General features: G+C 34.7%; 1 protein-coding gene across 1 annotated transcript in view; it reads left to right on the top strand.

The window, feature by feature from the left end:
- Positions 1–15553, top strand: part of BLTP3B (bridge-like lipid transfer protein family member 3B) — a gene marked incomplete at its 5' end in the record, with an annotated part of 76453 nt that extends 60900 nt beyond the window's left edge. The window contains 3 exon segments of the mRNA XM_081818987.1: positions 8330–8523; positions 10138–10245; positions 10247–15553. Of these exon segments, the coding sequence (XP_081675113.1) occupies positions 8330–8523; positions 10138–10245; positions 10247–10288 (344 nt within the window).
- Between the last annotated feature and the right edge of the window lie 4460 nt (positions 15554–20013).

Here is a 20013-nt window from a genome sequence, read left to right as displayed (position 1 = left end):
AAAGTATAGTGAAAACATTGAGATAACCATTAAGAAAGACAAACAATAGGGAAAGAGTAAAAGGAAAAATAGGCAAAGGAGCTCCAAGGTCTGTAGTTCTAGCAAAACACAGTTCAGTGTGCAGGGGTTATCTTAGGCCATCGGAACAGGGAAAGAAGTCTAGGGGAAAGGAATCAATAAAGATGCTGAGGTGCATGGATTGGGTGGGAGAGCATTTAGTAGGAGAAACACATCTCTCTTTTTTTAAGATTCATTTATTTATTTGTCAGAGAGAGAGAATACAAGCAGAGAGGGAGAAGCAGGCTCCCTGCTGAGCAAGGAGCCCTTGCAGGACTTGATCCCAGGACCCTGGGACCATGACCTGAGCTGAAGGCAGACACTTAACCAACTAAGCCACTCAGGCATCCTGAAACATCTTTTTTTGACCTGTGGTGTTCAGGAGGCCACACACACACACACATGAAGGATAGAGCCCGAAATTCTAACATGTATCTAAAGAGTTCCAGAAAGAGAGAACAGGATAAAAAGAAATAGAAAACATCATCAAAGAAGTAATGAAATGTCCCAAATTTGAAGGAAGAAATAGGCCTTCAAACTGATAGAGCCAACTAAGTGTAGAGCAGAGTGAGTGAAAAACAACTCTTACTTAGACATATTCGTGACATTTCATAATACTGAGGATAAAGAGAAAAGTCTTAAAATCTAGAGAGAAAAAGAAAAAGGATGAAAATCAGATTTATTTGCATCAGACTCTACATTGGCAACATTGGATGTTAAAAGACAGTTAAGTAATATCTTCAAAGTTCTTGGGAATATAATTTGAACCTTTTATTTTAAAGGCAAAAGTAAGGACAATTTTTGTTTAATGGGAAGAATTGCTTAGTTAAAATGAAAAATTAATAAGGAACAGCAATAACTAAAGAAAATGGTAAAACTCGGAGTTAAGTCTAAATATTTGTTCATGTATAAGGAAAATTGGTTTTATTGTGTAACTAAAATTCTAAATGACCTCTATGAGAGGTTGCAGTGGGGGAAAAGGAAGGGAATAGGGAAAATTGTGCTATCTTTTTTGTCTTTTTTTTTTTGTCCTTTTGAGGGGAAATTACACTAGACTTTGATAGAACCATGTGTATTTAAATAATATGTGCTGATATTGTATATATAACCTTAGATGACCAAAGATAATGAATAATCTTTAAACTGTTAGGACTGGGGAAAAACCTGGATGAAAATATCCAGTTAATCTAACAAAAGGCACAGGGTGCCTGGGCGCCTCAATCAGTTGAGCATCTGCCTTCAGCTCAGGTCATGATCCCAGGGTCCTGGGATAGAGCCCCATGTTGGGCTCCCTGCTCAGAGGGGGTCTGCCTTCCCTCTCCCTCTGCCCCTCCCCCTGCTTGTGCTCTCTCTCTCTCGCTCACTCTCTCTCTCAAATAAATAAATCTTAAAAAAAATCTAATAAAATGCAGAAAGTTAAAAATGGAATAAAAAGGAAGTATGGTAAGTAGAAAACATTAAATTAGAATACAGCAATGTCATTGTAGTAAATATGAATGGTTTAAATTCCTTTGTTAAAACACAGAGGCACTAAGATAGTGTTAGGGGAAAAAATTACAGATATGTGCAGCAAGAAGATAGTCCTTCTAAATAAAATGACAAAAACACTGAAAATAGGTGATGGGAGAAAATATATACCAAAGGGTAAGAAAAAGGAAATGAGTATTAGGTAACATTAAATTTAAAACTAAAAGTAGAGAATGGGACAGAGAGGTGTTTTTTTAGAGTTTACTTTTTAGAGAATTTTTAGGTTTATAGCAAAACTGAGCAGAAGGTATAGAGATTTCCCATATACCTGCTGCCCCCACAGATACAGAGCCTCCCACCTGAGTTACTTGTATTACAATTGATGAACCTACATTGACACATCATTATCACTCAAAGTCCATAGTTTACATTAGAGTCATTCCTGGTGTTACACATTCTGTCTGTAAGTTTGGACAAACATATAATGATATATATCCACCATTCTAGTAATCTACAGAGTAGTTTCACTGCCCTAAAAATCCTCTGTACTCGGGCGCCTGGGTGGCTCAGTTGGTTAAGCGACTGCCTTCGGCTCAGGTCATGATCCTGGAGTTCCAGGATCGAGTCCCGCATCGGGCTCCCTGCTCAGCAGGGAGTCTGCTTCTCCCTCTCCCGCTCCCCCCTTTTGTGCTCTTTCTCTCTCTCACTCTCTCTCTCAAATAAATAAATAAAATCTTTAAAAAAAAAAAATCCTCTGTACTCTACCTGTTTATCCTCCCTCCCCACCCCAACCCCAGTGTTACTACTGTCTCTGTAGTTTTTACCTTTTCCAGAATGTCATATAGTTGGAATCATATGGTATGTAGCCTTCCTAAATTGGCATTTTCCATTTACTTATATACATTAAAGATTCCTCCATTTTGTTTTTTCAAGGCTTCATAGCTGATTCCTTTTTAGAGCTGAGTAATATTCCACTGTATATTTATCCATTTATTTATTTATCACAGTTTATTTATCCATTCACCTGTGCAGGAACATTGTGGTTTCTTCCAGTTTGGGGTAGTTGTAAATAAAACTACTATACACATCTATGTGCAGGACATGTTTCAACTCCTTTGTGTAAATACCAAGGAACGTGATTGCTGGGTCTTATGGTAAGACTATGTTTAGTATTGTAAGAAAGTGGCAACTCTGCCATTCACACTCCTAGAATCATTGCTGTAATGGTTCCTAACTGGGAAGGTGGGAAGATTTTTTTGATTATTAAACCTAGTGAATGGTGTAAAACCTAAACTCTGAAGAGTCTGTGTGACCAGAGAAGAAAAATGAACAGAAATCTTTTATTGGAATAAACAAATAACTAGTAAAGTCTATATTTAAAGTCAAATTATTTATCAATACCTACTGTGGTATTATTAATGATTAATATTTGAATATTCTTACCAGACCCTTTGAGATAAGGCAAGTGTTCTTATCACCTCCATTTTGCAAATGAAGAAATTTAAGTTTAGACAGGTCAAGTGACTTCTTCAAGTTGAAAGAGCCTGTGCTAGGGAAAAAGTAGGTTACTGTAAGATGCTGCATATTTCATCTGTGGCATAGATTTGTTCATCAAAATTTGTCCTAAAAACTTGAAAGAAGCTCTTTTAAAGCAAATAAAAAGAAATACGCCTTTCTACTATAATAGACTCCAGTCACCCCCTTCATTCACAGGTTCTCTCTTCCCATCTCTCTCCAGTCCTTCTCATCTTTACATTCTTCCTCCTTCCTTTCTTCCCATTTCCTTCCTTTTTTCCCATTTCCTTCCTTTCTTCCCATTTCCTTCCTTTTTTCTCTTCCTTTTCTCTTCCTACCTCCCCCTCTCTACTTACCGTCCCTCTTTAACTCCCCTTACCCCATACATCCCTCTTCCTTTCTTCCCATCCTTCCTCCCCTACCTCTTCCACTCTCTATCTCTCCCCCTTCCTTCTCTACCTCATTCCTTCTTTCCCTTTCCCCATATGTCTTCTTCTTCCCTTCTGTCCCTCTCCTTCCCATTTTTCTCATTCCATCGCCCAATGATTGAAGTAAATGGGTTTCAGAATGATTTTGTGATTTTTCATTATTTTTAATATCCCATGTAGTAGGATGTAAGCTAAATAGAATTGAGTCCTGGGTCGTCTGTTATCCTAACTATAGTCAATGTAACTCAGCTCTTATTTTTAGTTTATATTATAAACGTTCTGGGTCATATTTCATTTAAAAGGAGTTTTGTTCCTTTAAAGTTTGAGAATGAAAGTATGTTATAAAATTACTAAATTATTAGTTTTTTATGGTTGAAAGACTGGACAACTTGGCTTTCCCATGGCTTAGTGTTTTAGGTTTCTCTTACAGTCAATACCAAGCTGAATGGTATGCTAGTCGGAGCCAGTACAACAGTTTTTGTAGTTTTTTTTTCTACTTACACTATTAAAAACATAATTGATGCAAGACAATATTATAAAAAATAGTTTCTGATTTGAGACCACTGTAAAATGAAGCCAAGAACAGACCAAAACACAACTTGATGGCACTTAACCATGTAGATAGAACTATTCCAATTTATATGTATATAGAATAGGGGTAAAATTGAGAGAATCATAAGGGAGGGTAATTTGGCAATGTGAACAAAAGCTTTAAAAAATGTTTCTGTTCTTTGACTTTAACTATCCACTTCTTGGAGTCTTTTTAAGGGGAAAATTATTGCTCTCTAGTCCATTCAATATAATTTGATTTGGCAAACTGCCGTTCTCTCATTTCATGTTATTTTGGTGGACCTGACAATCATGTGACCCTATCAAAAAAGTGGGAATAGGACACAGCTTGACAAGTCAAAAGACTTCAGCCTTTGGGACATGGTGAGGGGTACATGAGTTGACTGTGACCCAAGTGTTGAGTCTTTTTTGTGAATTGATAAGGACACTGAAAGAAAAAGGGTCACAGGCTGTAGAACTTATTTATTTGAGCCACCTTTGCCATCATATAACTGGTCCAACACAAAGGAAAAGAAAAGTGGACTTGAGAAATAGAGAGTCAGGTTCCTAAAATGACAGTCCTGAAGACATCTTATGAATCCCAGTATCCAGCCATGACTGAAGCACCATCACTTGGACTCCCTGTTAGAGTCAAATATTTTTCCTTTTTTATTTAAAACATTATTTTATTTTATTATTATTTTTTTTAACGAAGCATAATTGACACATAGTATTACATTAGTTTTAGGTACATTTTCTTTTTTAAAAGCAATTTTTGAGTTGGGCTTCTCTTCCCTTGCAACCTAAAGTGCTCTATGTGTAATCCAAAAAGTAAGAAAATATGTCGATGTGTGAAGATATTCCGTGCCTTGTTTTTTATAATTATTTTTTAATAAAAGCATTTTTGAGATATAATTCACATACCATACCATTCACCCAATTAAAATATATAACTCAGTGGTATTTAGTATGCTCACAAATGGTGCAATCATCACCACAGTTTTAGAACATTTTCTTCACTCTAAAAAAACTCCCATCCCTACCAGCAGTCTCTCCCCAATCCTTCTCCAACCCTAGGCAACCATTAATTTTTTTTTTATCTCTGTAGATTTGCCTATCCTGGACATTTCATATAAGTGAAATCATACAGTATTACTGTCTTTTGTGACTTCTTTCACTTGATATTATCAAAGTTCATTAGTGTTGTTGCGTATATTATTACTTCATTCCTTTGTATGGCCAAATAATATATTTATTATATGGGGCATATACATTTTGTTTATCCATCCATTACTTGATGTACATTTGGGTTGTTTCTACTTTTTGGCGATTATGAATTATACTACTGTAAATGTTTGTATAAGTTTTTGTTTCTCTTGGGTATATATCTGAGAATAGAATTATTGGGACATATGGTAACTATTTTTAATCATTTGAGGAACTGCCAGACTGTTTTCCAGAGTGGCTGCACCATCCTACATATTTTCCACTAGCAGTGTTTGAGGGTTCCAACTTCACTTGTTTGCCAACACTCATTATTATATGACTTTTCGATTATAGGCATCTTGTGGGTATGAAATGGTTTATTGTTATAGTTTTGGGTTTATTTATTTCATCATGATAAGTATATTCTTTAATACCCATCACCTATTTCACCTATCCCCCCACCAACCTCTCTGCTGGTAACCATCAGTTTGTTCCTCTAGTTGAGAGTCTGTTTCTTGGTTTGTCTGTCTCTCTTTTTTTCTTTGCTCGTTTGTTTTGTTTCTTAAATTCCACATGTGTGAGATCGTATGGTATTTGTGTTTCTCTGACTGGCTTATTTTGCTTCACATTATACTGTCTGGCTCTATCCATGTTGTTGCAAATGGCAAGATTTCATTCTTTTTTATGGCTGATAATATTCCATTCTATATACCACATCTTCTTTATCCATTTTTCTATCCATGGACACTTGGGCTGCTTTCATAGTTTGGCTATTGTAAATAATGTTTCAATAAACATAGAAGTGCATGTATCCCTTTGAATTAGTGTTTTTGTGTTTTGGGGGGGTAAATACCCAGTACTGTGATTACTGGGTCAAAGGGTAGTTCTATTTTTAACTTTTTGAGAAACTTCCGTACTGTTTTCCACATTGGCTACACCAGTTTGCATTCCCATTAACAGTGTACAACTGTTTCTTTTTCTCCACATCCTCCTCAACATTTAACTGTTTCTTATGTGTTTGATTTTAGCCATTCTGACAGGTATGAGGTGATACCTCATTGTAGTTTTGATTTGCATTTCCCTGATAATGATGAGTGATGTTGAGCATCCTTTCATGTGTCTGTTGGCCATCTGGATGTCTTGTTTGGAGAAATGTCTGTTCATGTTTTCTGCCATTTTTTAATTGGATTATTTGGATTTGGGGTGTTGAGTTGTATCAGTTCTTTATATATTTTGGATACTAACCCTTTATTGGATATGTCATTTGTAAATATCTTCTCCCAGGGGTGCCTGGATGGCACAGTTGGTTAAGTGTCTGACTTTTGGTTTCAACTCAGGTCGTGATCTCAGAGTGGTGAGATCAAGCCCCACGTCTGGCTCCAAGCTCAGCGCAGAGTTTGCTTGAGATTCTCCCTCTCCCTCTGCCCCTCCCATTTATGCTCTCTCTCAAACAAACAAACAAATAAATAAATAAAAATATCTTCTCCCATTCCATAGGATGCCTTTTAGTTTTGTTGATTGTTTCCTTTGCTGTGCAGAAACATTTTATTTTGATGTAGTCCCAATAGTTTATTTTTGCTTTTGTTTCCCTTGCCTCAGAGGACCTATCTAGAAAAATGTTGCTATGGCTGATTTCAGAGAGACTACTGAAAACTTGTAGTTTTCTGAGCATAAGTTTTATACTTTTTTTGTTAAATTTGTTTCTAAGTATTTTATTCTTTTTGATGACATTTTAAATAAATTGTTTTCTTAATTTCAGTTTTGTTAATTATAAGTGTTGAGAATAACAATTGATTTTTGTATATTGACCTTGTATCCTGCAACCTTGCTAAAATCATTTGTTAGTTCTAAGAGTTTTTTAGTGGATTCTTTAGGGTTTTTTTTTTTTTTTTTCTATATACAAGATCATGTCATCTGTGAATAGAGATAGTTTCATTTTATCCTTTCTAACTTGGATTCCTTTTACTTTGTTTGCCTAACTGCATTGGCTAGAACCTCTAGGACAATGTTGAGTAAAAATGGTGAGAACAAATATCTTTGTCTTATTCCTGATTTTAGTGGGAAAACGTCCAGTTTCTTACCTTTCACTATGGTATTAACTGTGAGTTTTTTGTAGATGCCCTTTATCAAATTGAGGAAGTTTCCTTTTGTTCCTAGTCTGCAGAGTGTTTTTATCATGGGAAAGTGTTGCTTTTATCAAAAGTTTTTTCTGCATCTATTGAAATGATCATGTGGCTTTTGTTTTATTGTATTGATGTGATTTATTACATTAATTGACTTTTGGATATTAAATCACTCTTGCATTCCTGGGATAAATTGCACTTGGCCATGGTGTATAATTATTTATATATATTGCTGGGTTCAGTTTGCTAATATTTTGTTGAGGATTTTATGTTCATATTTATAAGCATATTGATTTTACTTTTCTTATGGTTTCTTTGTCTGGCTTCATATAATGAATTCATAAATGCTCCTCCTCAATTTTTAGAAAAGTTTGTAAAGATTTATAATTAATATATTTAAATAATATATTTAAATGTTTGATATAATTCACCATTGAAGCCATCTGAGCGTGGACTTTTGGTTTGTGGTTAGTTTTTTTGTTTTTTTTTTAATTTTTATTTATTTTTAATTTTTTAATTTTTAATTTTTAATTTTATTTGTGGTTAGTTTTTTTGATTCTTGATTCAACCTCTTTACCTGCTATATGTGTATTTGCATTGTCCATTTCTTCTTGAGTCCATTTTGGTAGTTTGTATTTTGGATAATTATTCTGTTTCATTTAAGTTATCTAATTTACTATTTTTCATAGTATTTCATAGTATTCCTTTTAATCATTTTTATTTCTGTAAGATTGATAGTAATGTCACCTTTTTAATTTCTGATTCTAGTAACTTCCTTTTTGTCAATTTAAACTTTTGTTGATTTTGTTTATCTTTTCAATGAACAAGTTTTTGGTTTTATTGACTTTATTGTTTTTCTATTTAATAATAATGTCTTCATACTAATAGAGATCTATATATTTTTTAAATTAATTTTTCACAATAGAACTTAATATTTATCATGTATTTTACAATGTTATCTGAGCATTTTATTTCTTTGATCAGATTCTCAGATGCTTAACACTGGAAATGATTTGAAAAAAAAAGTCAAAAGTGATTCAGTGCTGCTTACCAGTGAGAAGTATGATCTGAAGAAACAACATAGTGTCACTCAAGCCACTCAGACGAGTCCAGAGGTTCCTTGGCCTTCTCAGTCAGTTAACTTTCCTGAGTGCTCCTTTGATTTTACTAGGGAACAGGTAATGGGAAAACTAATTTCTCATTCAGTTCTGGCAATTAAAAGAAATATACTAAAAATTCAAACATTATTTACTTATTAAATAATGTTTCTTGAGTGCTTGTTTATGAGTGTTTGCCCAGGCACTGTGTTAGATGCTATGGGAATAGTGTTGAGCAAGAATGAAACATTCCCAATCTTCACAGAGGTTGAATAGTCTAATGGAAAGATAGAGGAGTAAATGTGGGTGAGTACTAGTTCCTGGAATCTAGAAAAGATTCCTGGAGGATATATTCATTTTGTTGTCTTATTGTTAAGTTTGCAAAAGTACTATAAAAATATTTTTAAACAACTTTAATGCATTCTAACTTTCTGCAGTGCTGTCAATATATTTAAAAAATTTTTTCCTTTCAGGCTCTTTTCCATAATTTTTCAAAACAATTATTATTCTAGTATATATACTATATATTTTTTTACTTAACATGGTTTAACAGATATTTTTCCATATTGCTACATATGCTTCATATTTATTGTTAATGGCAGAGTAACATGATGTGAATATACTGTCATTTCTAACCTTTCCTCTTAATATTTGTTAACATGTTAACGTTTGAGTTGTTCTTTTTGTTATTATAATATCCAGTAGAATTTTAATTCTCTGTGGTAGAACCAAAGTCATTCATCTGTTCACCAGAATTTTTTGGATGTCAACTTTGAGCTAGAATGTAAAATTGAACAATATATCATCTCTTTCAAGAAACTAAAAAGTTGGGGGTGTGTAATTGAGGTTATAACATACTGTGTCAAGTGCTGTGCTAGAGATTGGAGAAATACAGGGAAATACCCAACTTGGTCTATAAGGCAAGAATTTGTAAGCTGGGACTAAAAGAAGCCTGAGAACTCTTTGAAATTAAATGTATATATATATTAATATATCTGTATAAATGTATTTTGGGGGGAGAAAGTTCTTAATTTTATCATTAAGTCTTCATAGGTAGGAGTTAGAGAATAGTTCAAGAGGATAATGTACTTGAGCTGAGTCTTAATGTGGGGAGGGAGACCTATTGGCCATCTAGATGAAAAGATTTAATAAGATATTCAGAATATGGGTCTGTAGCTCAAGACGGAAGTTCGTGCTGGATCGAGTTATGTGATAGAGCCATAGGAGTAGATGAGATCATCTAAGAGAGTGACTCAAGTGATAAGATGACCAATTATGGAATCTAACAGCATAGTAAAATCTAATGGTTCTTAAACAGCAGAGGAAAAGAAGAAAAGTCTGTAGGTGGAAAGAGATAAACATGAAAGAGCTGAGGCATAAGAGGCGAAAGAGAGAGGCTTAGGAAGGAGGAGCAAGGTCAGCAATGTGTAAAACCACAGAGAGGTCTAGAGAAACTGAAATTAAACAAAATCACTATTAGATTTGGAAATTAGGAGTGAATTCTTGTTTTAAATTGCTGGGTCAAAACTTATGAACATTTTAAAGTGCTTCTCAAAGCAATTTCAGCTTAAGTGCACTCTCACCAGTATTGGGTATTTTTACTCTCCCAAGTTTCACACCTTTAGGTACTATATGAACAGTATGTATTTTCTGAAAATGATTAAATTCTCTTATTTTCCAAATTTATCATTTCAGCTCATGGAAGAGAATGAATCTCTTAAACAGGAATTGGCCAAAGCTAAAATGGCTCTTGCAGAGGCTCACTTGGAAAAAGATGCTCTTCTTCATCATATAAAGAAGATGACAGTTGCATAGCAGGAGTGGCAGTCAAAAATTCAAATTATAGCTCTGTAGTAGGGAGGTTATATTTATAATGTTATGTTACCAGTTAGTGGAAGACTTTCCTTTTCATGAAAAGACAATAAAATGAAATAGAATGTGATGAAGTGGTGACTATTCCAAAGCCAGTTTAGAAAGTATTAGGTACGGCATTACAATCTTCTGGTTGTTTTGTGTTTTGGGGTTTAACCAAACTCTTAAACTGGTGTGATAGAGGGAAGTCAACACATACTGTAAAATAATCACATGTCTAATGGAAAGAAGATGTCATTTCCTAATTTTGATATCACATTATAGGCACTTTTTAAAAAGAAAAATGGAAATCTGTTGTGTTCTCACAGATTGCTGATTTTATTTATCACTATTTGTTAATAATTACTATTATTTACAAAGATTCAAATGCTTTTAGGGCTAATGTAATTTAAAATGAGGCTTACATTTTAAATGTTATTAGAATTATGTACTCAAATCTATAATTATTTAATTACTGTGGAAAAGTCCAATCAAGTTAATAAATTATATTGACTGGGTTCAAAAATTCAAAAATCATCACCCTCCTGATCTTATAAAGTAACTTGAGAATGTGAAAAAGAAATAATTAAAATGATGAGTAAATTGTGTAAGTTAAAGGTATAATTTTCAGCTAAAAGGATCATACAAATGTAAAAATAAAAAGCACAAACTGTAGAAAAGCAAAACATTACAGTATATGGCCAACTGATTTAAAAAGCATTACTTGTACATTCCTTTAAACAGTTATTGTTAGAAGTAAAAGAATAATTTAACTATCCTAAATTTGGCAGCATTTGTAAGTATAAGAATTTTAATTAATACTATTTATATTATTTCTTTACCTTTATCTTTTCTCTGAGGGGAATGTTTTCAGAGAATTTTCTTTTCATATACGTAAAATAATTTCATACCATTCTTGTAGTATCATTAGGTAGATGTTTGCACATATTGTATTTATAAAGCTAGTTTTGGTTAAAGGTGTATGTGACATAAATACTATCTTCTATAATAAGAATAATTAGTAAATTTTGAATTCTATTTTCTAGGGATAGTTAAGGTTGAAACCAACATGAGAGAGAAAATCATGCATTATGAAATAAGTTTATGAGTGTTTAAGAAACAGACATTTTTAAAGATTTAAACTATATTTCTGATAGAGTTAAACTAAGTGGGGTCTATTTTAAAATTAACATTCTTAAAACATAAATATATCTAAGCTGTAACATGAAACAGCTCAGACTATTCTTTCTTTAAGATACTTGAAAATTTTAAACAACATTATGTCACTTTATGGTGCTTTGCTTGTTTGGCATGACTTATATAGCCATCCCTATATCTGAATACTTGGATGAAAAAACATGTTTCATTTACATTAAGTGTTGGAGTGATTTAGATTTCACTGAAAACAATACTGGCTTTTTTTTTTTCCTTCCGTAACATCCATTTTCAATGACATTATTTAAAAATACAGACCCGGGGCGCCTGGGTGGCTCAGTTGGTTAAGCGACTGCCTTCGGCTCAGGTCATGATCCTGGAGTCCCGGGATCGAGTTCCGCATCGGGCTCCCTGCTCGGCAGGGAGTCTGCTTCTCCCTCTGACCCTCCTCCCTCTCATGCTCTCTGTCTCTCATTCTCTCTCTCTCAAATAAATAAATAAAATCTTTAAAAATACAGACCCTGTTTTGGGAGCTAAGGATATAGCAAAGAACAAATTAAATTGTTAATTTTTTTACCTCAGAATATTTTAAAAATCACATTAAACCATATTAATCTAAAACTATATCGTAGTCTTAGATTAAAAGCAAACGTCTAGTTAAAGATTTAAAACATACAGCTTATATCCATAGTGTAGAGTACTTTTGATTTGTAGGTATGTATTCAACAAAACAGCCTCTTATAGAAAAGCAGGATTGATGGGACATTAATGTCTTCAGAGCTGACAGTTTCTCAGGATTGACCTGTTTGCTCCATAGAAGTTTTAAATTTATGGTGAATCATTTAGTGTTACAGAAGCTGAATGTTTTCCTTATTCCTTTTCAGTTTACTTGGCCTTCTCAAGGAAAGTATATAAACAATGGAGATGATAATTAACATGGGTCTGGGTGTTCTTGTATGCTTTGTTGGATTTTTTTAAATTTATAGTGAGTACTATTTTTATATAGATTTAAAATTCATAAAGCACTTTGAAAAACATTATCTCATGTAATTCTCACAACAAATCTGGGAGGTAGGTATTACTCACATTTTAGAAGTTAAAAAAAAACAAAACAACAAACCCAAAGGCTTAAAAAGAACAAGGGATTTGACTGACATCACAATTAATAACTTGACCTTTTGATTTAGATCCCAGTTATATGCTTTTATTTTACCTTCGTCATTAATTCACAGATTTTGCCAGAGGTAGAGAGAGGAATCCCTTATTTTCTTTTGTCTGTTTTTCTTTTAAAGATAAATATATTTTTAATGGTGTGTGTGTGATGAGTGTATATTTTTCAAACTACTTAAAAGATAGTGGGAGAATTTTTGTTTATGTTAATCCCAACCTTTTTCACAGTGTGAGAAATATAGGAATAACCCTATGATAAACTTACTAGTTATTTAATGACCATAAATTAGGAAAAAAGTTGCCATAGTTTGATTTTTTTTTTTTTTTTTCTAAATCTGTAGCAGAGATGTTAGTGATCAGGGAAGGAAATGGTAATCATGTTTTGCCTTTTAATTTTATGTACGTCAAAAACATTTTCTTGGTATCTTGTAATTTTTTCTTTTCTCATTTTGTCCTGGAATTTCAAAGACCACCATGTGACATTAGTTGTGATGAAGTGTTATTTTAATTTAAGCCATGTAGGAATGGCTATGTATTATTGCACAAAAATATATGTGGAAAAATTAACCAGAAACTCCTTTCTGAATTTTTATTGTAGTTATTTGATATTTGTCACTACAGGAGTTCCACTTTAACAAGTGTTTTTTAAACCTCCACTCTAATCAAGGCATTTCCTATTTCAGTGAATGGTACCACTATCACCCTGGTTCCCAAACTAGTAACTTAGAACTACTCTTAGACACTTTGCTAACTCTTCCCACCCCCTGTCAGTTCTTTACCAGGTTCTGTCACCTCTCAAATGTGTCTGCGTCTCTCTACTCATCACCTCCCTAGCTATAATCACACCTTTTGCCTGCTTTACTGCAGTTGCCTCCTACCTGGTCTTCCTACAGCTACTCTGGCCCTCCTCTGATCTACCCTACTGCAGGCAGAATTCTCTTTGGAAGTGCAGTTTTAATCAAGGCAACCCTCCACCCCTATTCTCACTCCTAGCTTAAGACATTTTAATGGCTTTTTCTTGCTCTTAAGATGAAAACAAAAATATTTATGTGACCTATATATTAGAGCCACTATTTACTTTTTAGTATAATTCAGGGCATTAAAAGAGTTAATGTCTCAAAACATTAAAACAATGGCTGACACATAATTTTAAAAATACTCAATAGGGGCGCCTGGGTGGCTCAGTCGGTTAAGTGTCTGCCTTTGCTCAGGTCATGATCCCAGGGTCTTGGGATTGAGCCCTTCATTAGGCTCCCTGCTGAGTGGGGAGCCTGCTTCTTTCTCTCTCTCTCTGCCATTCCTCCCATTTGTGCTCTCTGGCTGTCTCTCTCTGTCAAATAAATAAATAAAATCTTTAAATAAAAAAAAAACTCAGTAGAGGTTAGTTGTTATTACTACTGCTTAACCTCATTGCACTTGAAGTATATGGAATAAGTGAGAATTAAACTGCTTCTTCTACCATAGGAACCTTGTTCATATTCCTTTGGCTTGAAATCCCTTCCCCTGTTCATTGCTGAGTTGAATTCTTATTTGTATTTCAGATCTTAGCTTATTTATCACTTCCTCAGGGAAGCATTCCTTAATTTCAGTCACAGAGTAAGACCCACTCTTGTATATTATCACATGAACACATACCTCTACTTAGCATTGAACATCTTTGTAATTTTATACATATTTGATTAATGTAGACTCTAGACTGTAAACTCCATGAGGACAGGAATTGTGTTTTTGTTGTCTGTGTTCAACTTTGTATTCCTTACACCTCATATTGTGGTTGGTATATAGTAGGTGCTCAATAAATCCGTTGAAAGAATAAAATGAGTGGATAAGGTATCAAGGATATTTTCTAGGTATTAAGTTTTTCCTCTCAGTTGGATTAAAAGGAGATGGAACATAGGAAGAAAGTAGGTGGTGGTAGTTATTTAAAGGGTCAGACTCTTTGAGTCCATAGTGAAAGAAAAAGGTGGGGAATGGAGAAATTTGCTGTACTGTTTTCTTCAGAATTTTTAATATCTGAACTTATAGTTGATTTATCTCAAACCATCACAAAATAGAAAATTAGCACATCACTTCAAAAAATTGCTACAGTGCCAAAATGTCATCTGGCTTTGATTGTAACATATGGTGTTGTGGCTGTCAAGATCTGACAGTCCTATCAGCTAAACAAAATGGAAATAAGGCCAAGAGAGTAGTGGCTGAAATAGTTTTCAATTTTGACAAATTGACTAATACCCAAGATCAGTTATGCCTAATTCCTTAAAGTACAAACAATCTCACTTCAACTTGTGCCTAGAGATGCTAAGAAAAGTCAATTTTTTAAAAAAGATTTTATTTATTTATTTGCCAGAGAGAGAGAGAGAGGGCCTAAGGGAGCAAAGCAGGGAGAATGGCAAGTAGAGGGAGAAGCAGGCTCCCCACTGAGCAAGGAGCCCAATGGGAAACTCGATCCCAGGACCCTGGGATCATGACCTGAGCCGAAAGCAGACACTTAACCAACTGAGCCACCCAGGTGTCCCAGGAAAGTAAATTTTGAGCTATACTTAAGTTTACTTTTAGAAAATGTAAAATACTGGAAGTTGGAATTACACAGGATATAGAAACACTAAAGCAATAATTAATGTTTTTAAAACACTCATTTCTTCATTAAATTATAGTAATTGATAATTTTTTTCTGCCTTTTTAGAGAAATACAAAAGGTAGCAGGAAGCAAAAATGTAAGTGTGATAGTTTTTATCAACCATTAGATATTATCTAATGAATCATTGTATAGTGGGGGGAAATTCATGTTACTGTTACAGTATTGAAATTTAGCATATGTATTGCTAACACTATTGTATAGTTGTGTCAGGTTTGAGAATTTGAAACTTAGAAAAAAGAAATATGAAATCAACTTAATATCTTTTTTTCTATTTGTATAATAAAACATGTGCAATAATTCTTTGGTCTTAGAAGAAAACATCACTAAATCACAAAGAATTAACTGGGTTTTAAAAGATTAGAAACCATTTAGACAAAAAGGCAGTACTATAATACTTATAAATTAGATTTTATTTTCAATTTGCTTGTGTCATCAAAAGTCAATTCATTCTTTACAAGTTATACTGAACTGAATGTTAAGTAAAATTTCTCATTCTTAATTCTTTACTGTGTATATGAAAAAATATGCTCATTTAGTGAAGAGATACTTGAGTGTTATGGAGATTAGGAGAGTACAATGAGGTGATTTAGTCTTTATCTTGCAGCCATCCAGCAGAATTGTTTTGGCTGATAAGACAGAAAACTCAAATACTGAATCACAAATGTCATCCAGAATAAATGAGAATGAAAAATAGGTATATGAAAACTTAAATAAGTAGAGACTACAAGTATCTCTGCAGGATATGAGTGAAAATATAGGGGTATGATCAAAGCCCATCATTCACAACATTTAAAATCACTCCAATAAAGTAGATATATAGTATAATCAGAGCAGGAAATTTTGAAAGTAACCATAGTAAACAAATACAGTGTAAGGAAATTGGAGAGTAGTCCAATAATAAAGCACTTGAAAAAGATTTATGGTAAAGAATTCACTTGAATTATAACCTAAAGCAAAAAATTGATATGGAAATTCTTAATGTGCAAAAATTGGCACATGCAGAAATTCAATTCTTCAATAAACGTTATGCCCACAACTATTAAGATTCTAATTTCAACATGAAAAGTGAGGTGAGGACATTCACTACTATTGGAGACATTTAATGGTATAGCAATAATGCAGCATCTTAGCATTCTGTCCAAATTCAATATATTTACTTAATAATACTTATTAGCATTATTAGCACAGGTATGATAATCATTTGCTGCTTTCTTCACTCTGGTTATTTTTACTTAATCCCTTGCAGTTGAACAAGAGATTTTCCATATAAAACATTAGAGTTACGAAGGCAAAAGGGTCTAAAGAGGGATATGGAATAGGCATGTTAAGCAACTTTTTCATATCCCATTTCTATAAATTTCCCAAATTTAAGGCATTCCCATATTATAGTATCAATATAAAAACATGGCAAGTCCAAGTATATTAAAAGTAGTAGCATTTTGCTGCATTAGTACAGATATTTGAGAATTACTGTAAACATATATGTAAGCCTTTTCCATAATTTTAGTGGCCCACAGTTAATACTTAGCAATTTTTACATGTATCTTTAATAAGTCCCCTCCCCCCTTTTTGGCCTTCAGAATTCAGTTTCTTGTAAAAGTATGTTTTGCTGAGTAGGCTTTAGCTTTGATTTCGTATCTGTCCACTTTTTGTGTAGCTTCATTAATGCCCAGAGGCCATTATAGTATGACCAATTTTAGAAACTGAAGCACAAATAATATAAGAATATACACTGGTGATTTTACATTCATTTTTCCTTCCTGCATGTACAATCAATATTGCAATATTAAGTCAAAGAATAAAATTGTGGAAGAGTTAGGAAACTTAGAAATCCTCTAATTTGGCTTCCCACCCAAAATCAGTCCAGAGTTTCCAATGGGGAGTCACCAAATTACAGCTGAAATTCCTAATGAGAAAACCTACCCCATAAACCTTTCTGTTTTAAGTAGTTCTAATTGGCCATTTTTTTCCTATTTGTGGAATTAGAATAGCTCCCTTTTACTACATCAAGGTCCTACAGTTTTCATTCACATTACAAAAGCTGTTACATCTCTTGCCAAGTCTCTTTTCTAGGCTTAGCATCCCTAATCCTTTATTCTTTGAAAGACAATTTCCAAAGACCACCATTATTTGTCATTTGGATGTACCTCAATTTGCCAAAGTCCCTCTTAAAATTTTGTCATTTAAATAAGTTTGGATGCTTCTGTCTACACTTAAAAGAAAACCCACCTAAAAGTAGTGATACACTTAAAGTTTTAAATAGAAGTAGTTTAGTATTACAAAACAATACATCTGGAGATAGGGTGGTTCTGGATGCTCATTGATGTTATGAAGGATTATATTCTTTCATTTCTGTCATCCTCACTGCAGGGGATTTTAGCCTCATACTTAACCTTCTCATGGTTGCAAGGTGTCAGCAGCCATCCAAGAAAACTACACAGCCACATCCACGGGGTGGGGGAGGGGGAAGGGGAGGGGGAGGAGAGGGTGTTTTTCCTCTTTCCCTTTTAAATAAAATGTCCCAGAAATTTCTCAGCAGATGCGCCCTTTTATATTGAAATACATCGCATTCCTGCCTAAACCACCGTTGGTTAAACTTGATCACTTCCAGCGCTGGTGTCCAGATGCTTCTCTCAGTATGTAGGCACGCAGAGCTGTGAGAACCTGGTTAAAAGGGGCTCTGCCTACCAGACAGGAGGGGAAGCAGATAGATTTGAGTAGAATCAACAGTGCTAGTCACCAAAAGCAAATACTTAACACCATGGTCTGACTGATGAATATAATGGGATTTATTTATTTATTTATTATTTTAAGATTTTATTTATTTACTTAGAGAGCATGAGAGGGGAGAGGGTCAGAGGGAGAAGCAGACTCCCTGTTGAGCAGGGAGCCTGATGTGGGACTCGATCCCGGGACTCCAGGATCATGACCTGAGCCGAAGGCAGTCGCTTAACCAATTGAACCACCCAGGCGCCCTACAATGGGATTTATTAACATGAAACATGCTTAAAAACTAGTACATGACAGGCAGAGGGTCTGGTTAGGATACCAGCTACCTATTCCTGCCCACATGGATTCAGTCTGGTGGGGGAGATTCACAAGTAAATTTCAGTTTCAATATGATATGTTAAATGACATGATAAGTGCATGTAACCAGTGTTGGGGAATCACAATGCTCCCCAGAGAAAATGTCCTCTAAGCCAAAGTCTGAAAGAAGTATCTGTTGGCCAAGGAGAAGTTTTCAGCAGTGAACAGGTTGGAGATGAGTATATATATTGGAGCTTGGTTGCTTTCAGGAGAACCACACTACTAGTCCAGATGGTTCTTTTTAGGGTAGTCCAAGAGTATATTTACTTGGTTTTTAAAACGCTTCCTCCTTCCATATGTAATTTGTGCTGATTTGTAACCATCAGGACTTCTCCATTCATGTGCATTACTACTGATTCAGGTCTCCTTATTCTATATATTTGTAATTTATTTCTTAAACCTGAACATAAGTCTTTCCATTTGCCTCGTTCACGTAAGACCAATTAGGCTAGGAGTGAACAAAATTTTTTTCTGTAAAGAGCTAGATAGTATTTTTTTGCTTGAAATTCAATTAGCCAACATACAGTAGTAGTACATCATTAGTTTCAGATGTAGAGTTCAATAATTCGTCAGTTGCATATAACAACAGTGCTCATCATGTCACGTGCCCTCTTTAATGCCCATCACTCAATTACCCCATCCCCCCCACCTCCCCTCCAGCAACCCTCAATGTATTTCCTATAGTTAAGAGTCTCTCACGGGGGCACCTGGGTGGCTCAGTCGTTAAGCTCGGCTGCCTTCGGCTCGGGTCGTGGTACCGGGGTCCTGGGATCGAGCCCCGCATTGGGCTCCCTGCTCCGCGGGAAGCCTGCTTCTCCCTCTCCCACTCCCCTGCTTGTGTTCCCTCTCTCGCTGTGTCTCTCTCTGTCAGATAAATAAGTAAAATCTTAAAGTCTCTCATGGTTTGTCTCCCTCTCTGATTACTTCCCATTCAGTTTTCCCTCCCTTCCCTTATGATCCTCTGCACTGTTTCTTATATTCCACATATGAGTGAAATCATATGGTATTTGTCTTTCTCTGATTGACTTATTTAGCTCAGCATAATACCCTCCAGTTCCATCCCCATGGATGTAAATGGTAAGTATTCATCCTTTCTGGTGGCTGAGTAATATTCCATTGTATATAGATACAGATATATATACCACCTCTTTACCCATTCATCTGTTGGTGGACATCTGAGCTCTTTCCACATTCTGGCTATTGTGGACATTGCTGCTATAAACATCGGGGTGCAGGTGCCCCTTCGGATCACTACATTTGTATCTTTGGGGTAAATACCTAGTAGTGCAATTGCTAGCTCATAGAGTTGCTCTATTTTCAACTTTTTAAAAAACCTCCATACTGTTTTCCAGAGTGGCTGCACCAGCTTGCATTCCCACCAACAGTGTAAGAGGGTACGCCTTTCTCCTAATCCTCACCATTTATTGTTTCCTGTCTTGTTAATTTTAACCGTTCTGACTGGTGTCAGGTGTATCTCATTGTGGTTTTGATTTGTATTTCCCTGATGCCAAGTGATGTGGAGCATTTTTTCATGTGTCTGTTGGCCATTTGGATGTCTTCCTTGGAGAAATGTCTATTCATGTCTTCTGCCCACTTCTTGACTGGATTACTTGTTCTCTGGGTGTTGAGTTTGATAAATTCTTTTTTTTTTTTTTATTTATTCATTTGAC

This window comes from Leptonychotes weddellii, chromosome 5, assembly GCF_054177405.1.
Source record: "Leptonychotes weddellii isolate Sample4059 chromosome 5, ASM5417740v2, whole genome shotgun sequence".
NCBI classification, from domain to species: domain Eukaryota; kingdom Metazoa; phylum Chordata; class Mammalia; order Carnivora; family Phocidae; genus Leptonychotes; species Leptonychotes weddellii.
The sequence above is the reverse complement of the archived record's forward strand: the minus strand, read 5'-3'. Positions and strand labels throughout refer to the sequence as shown.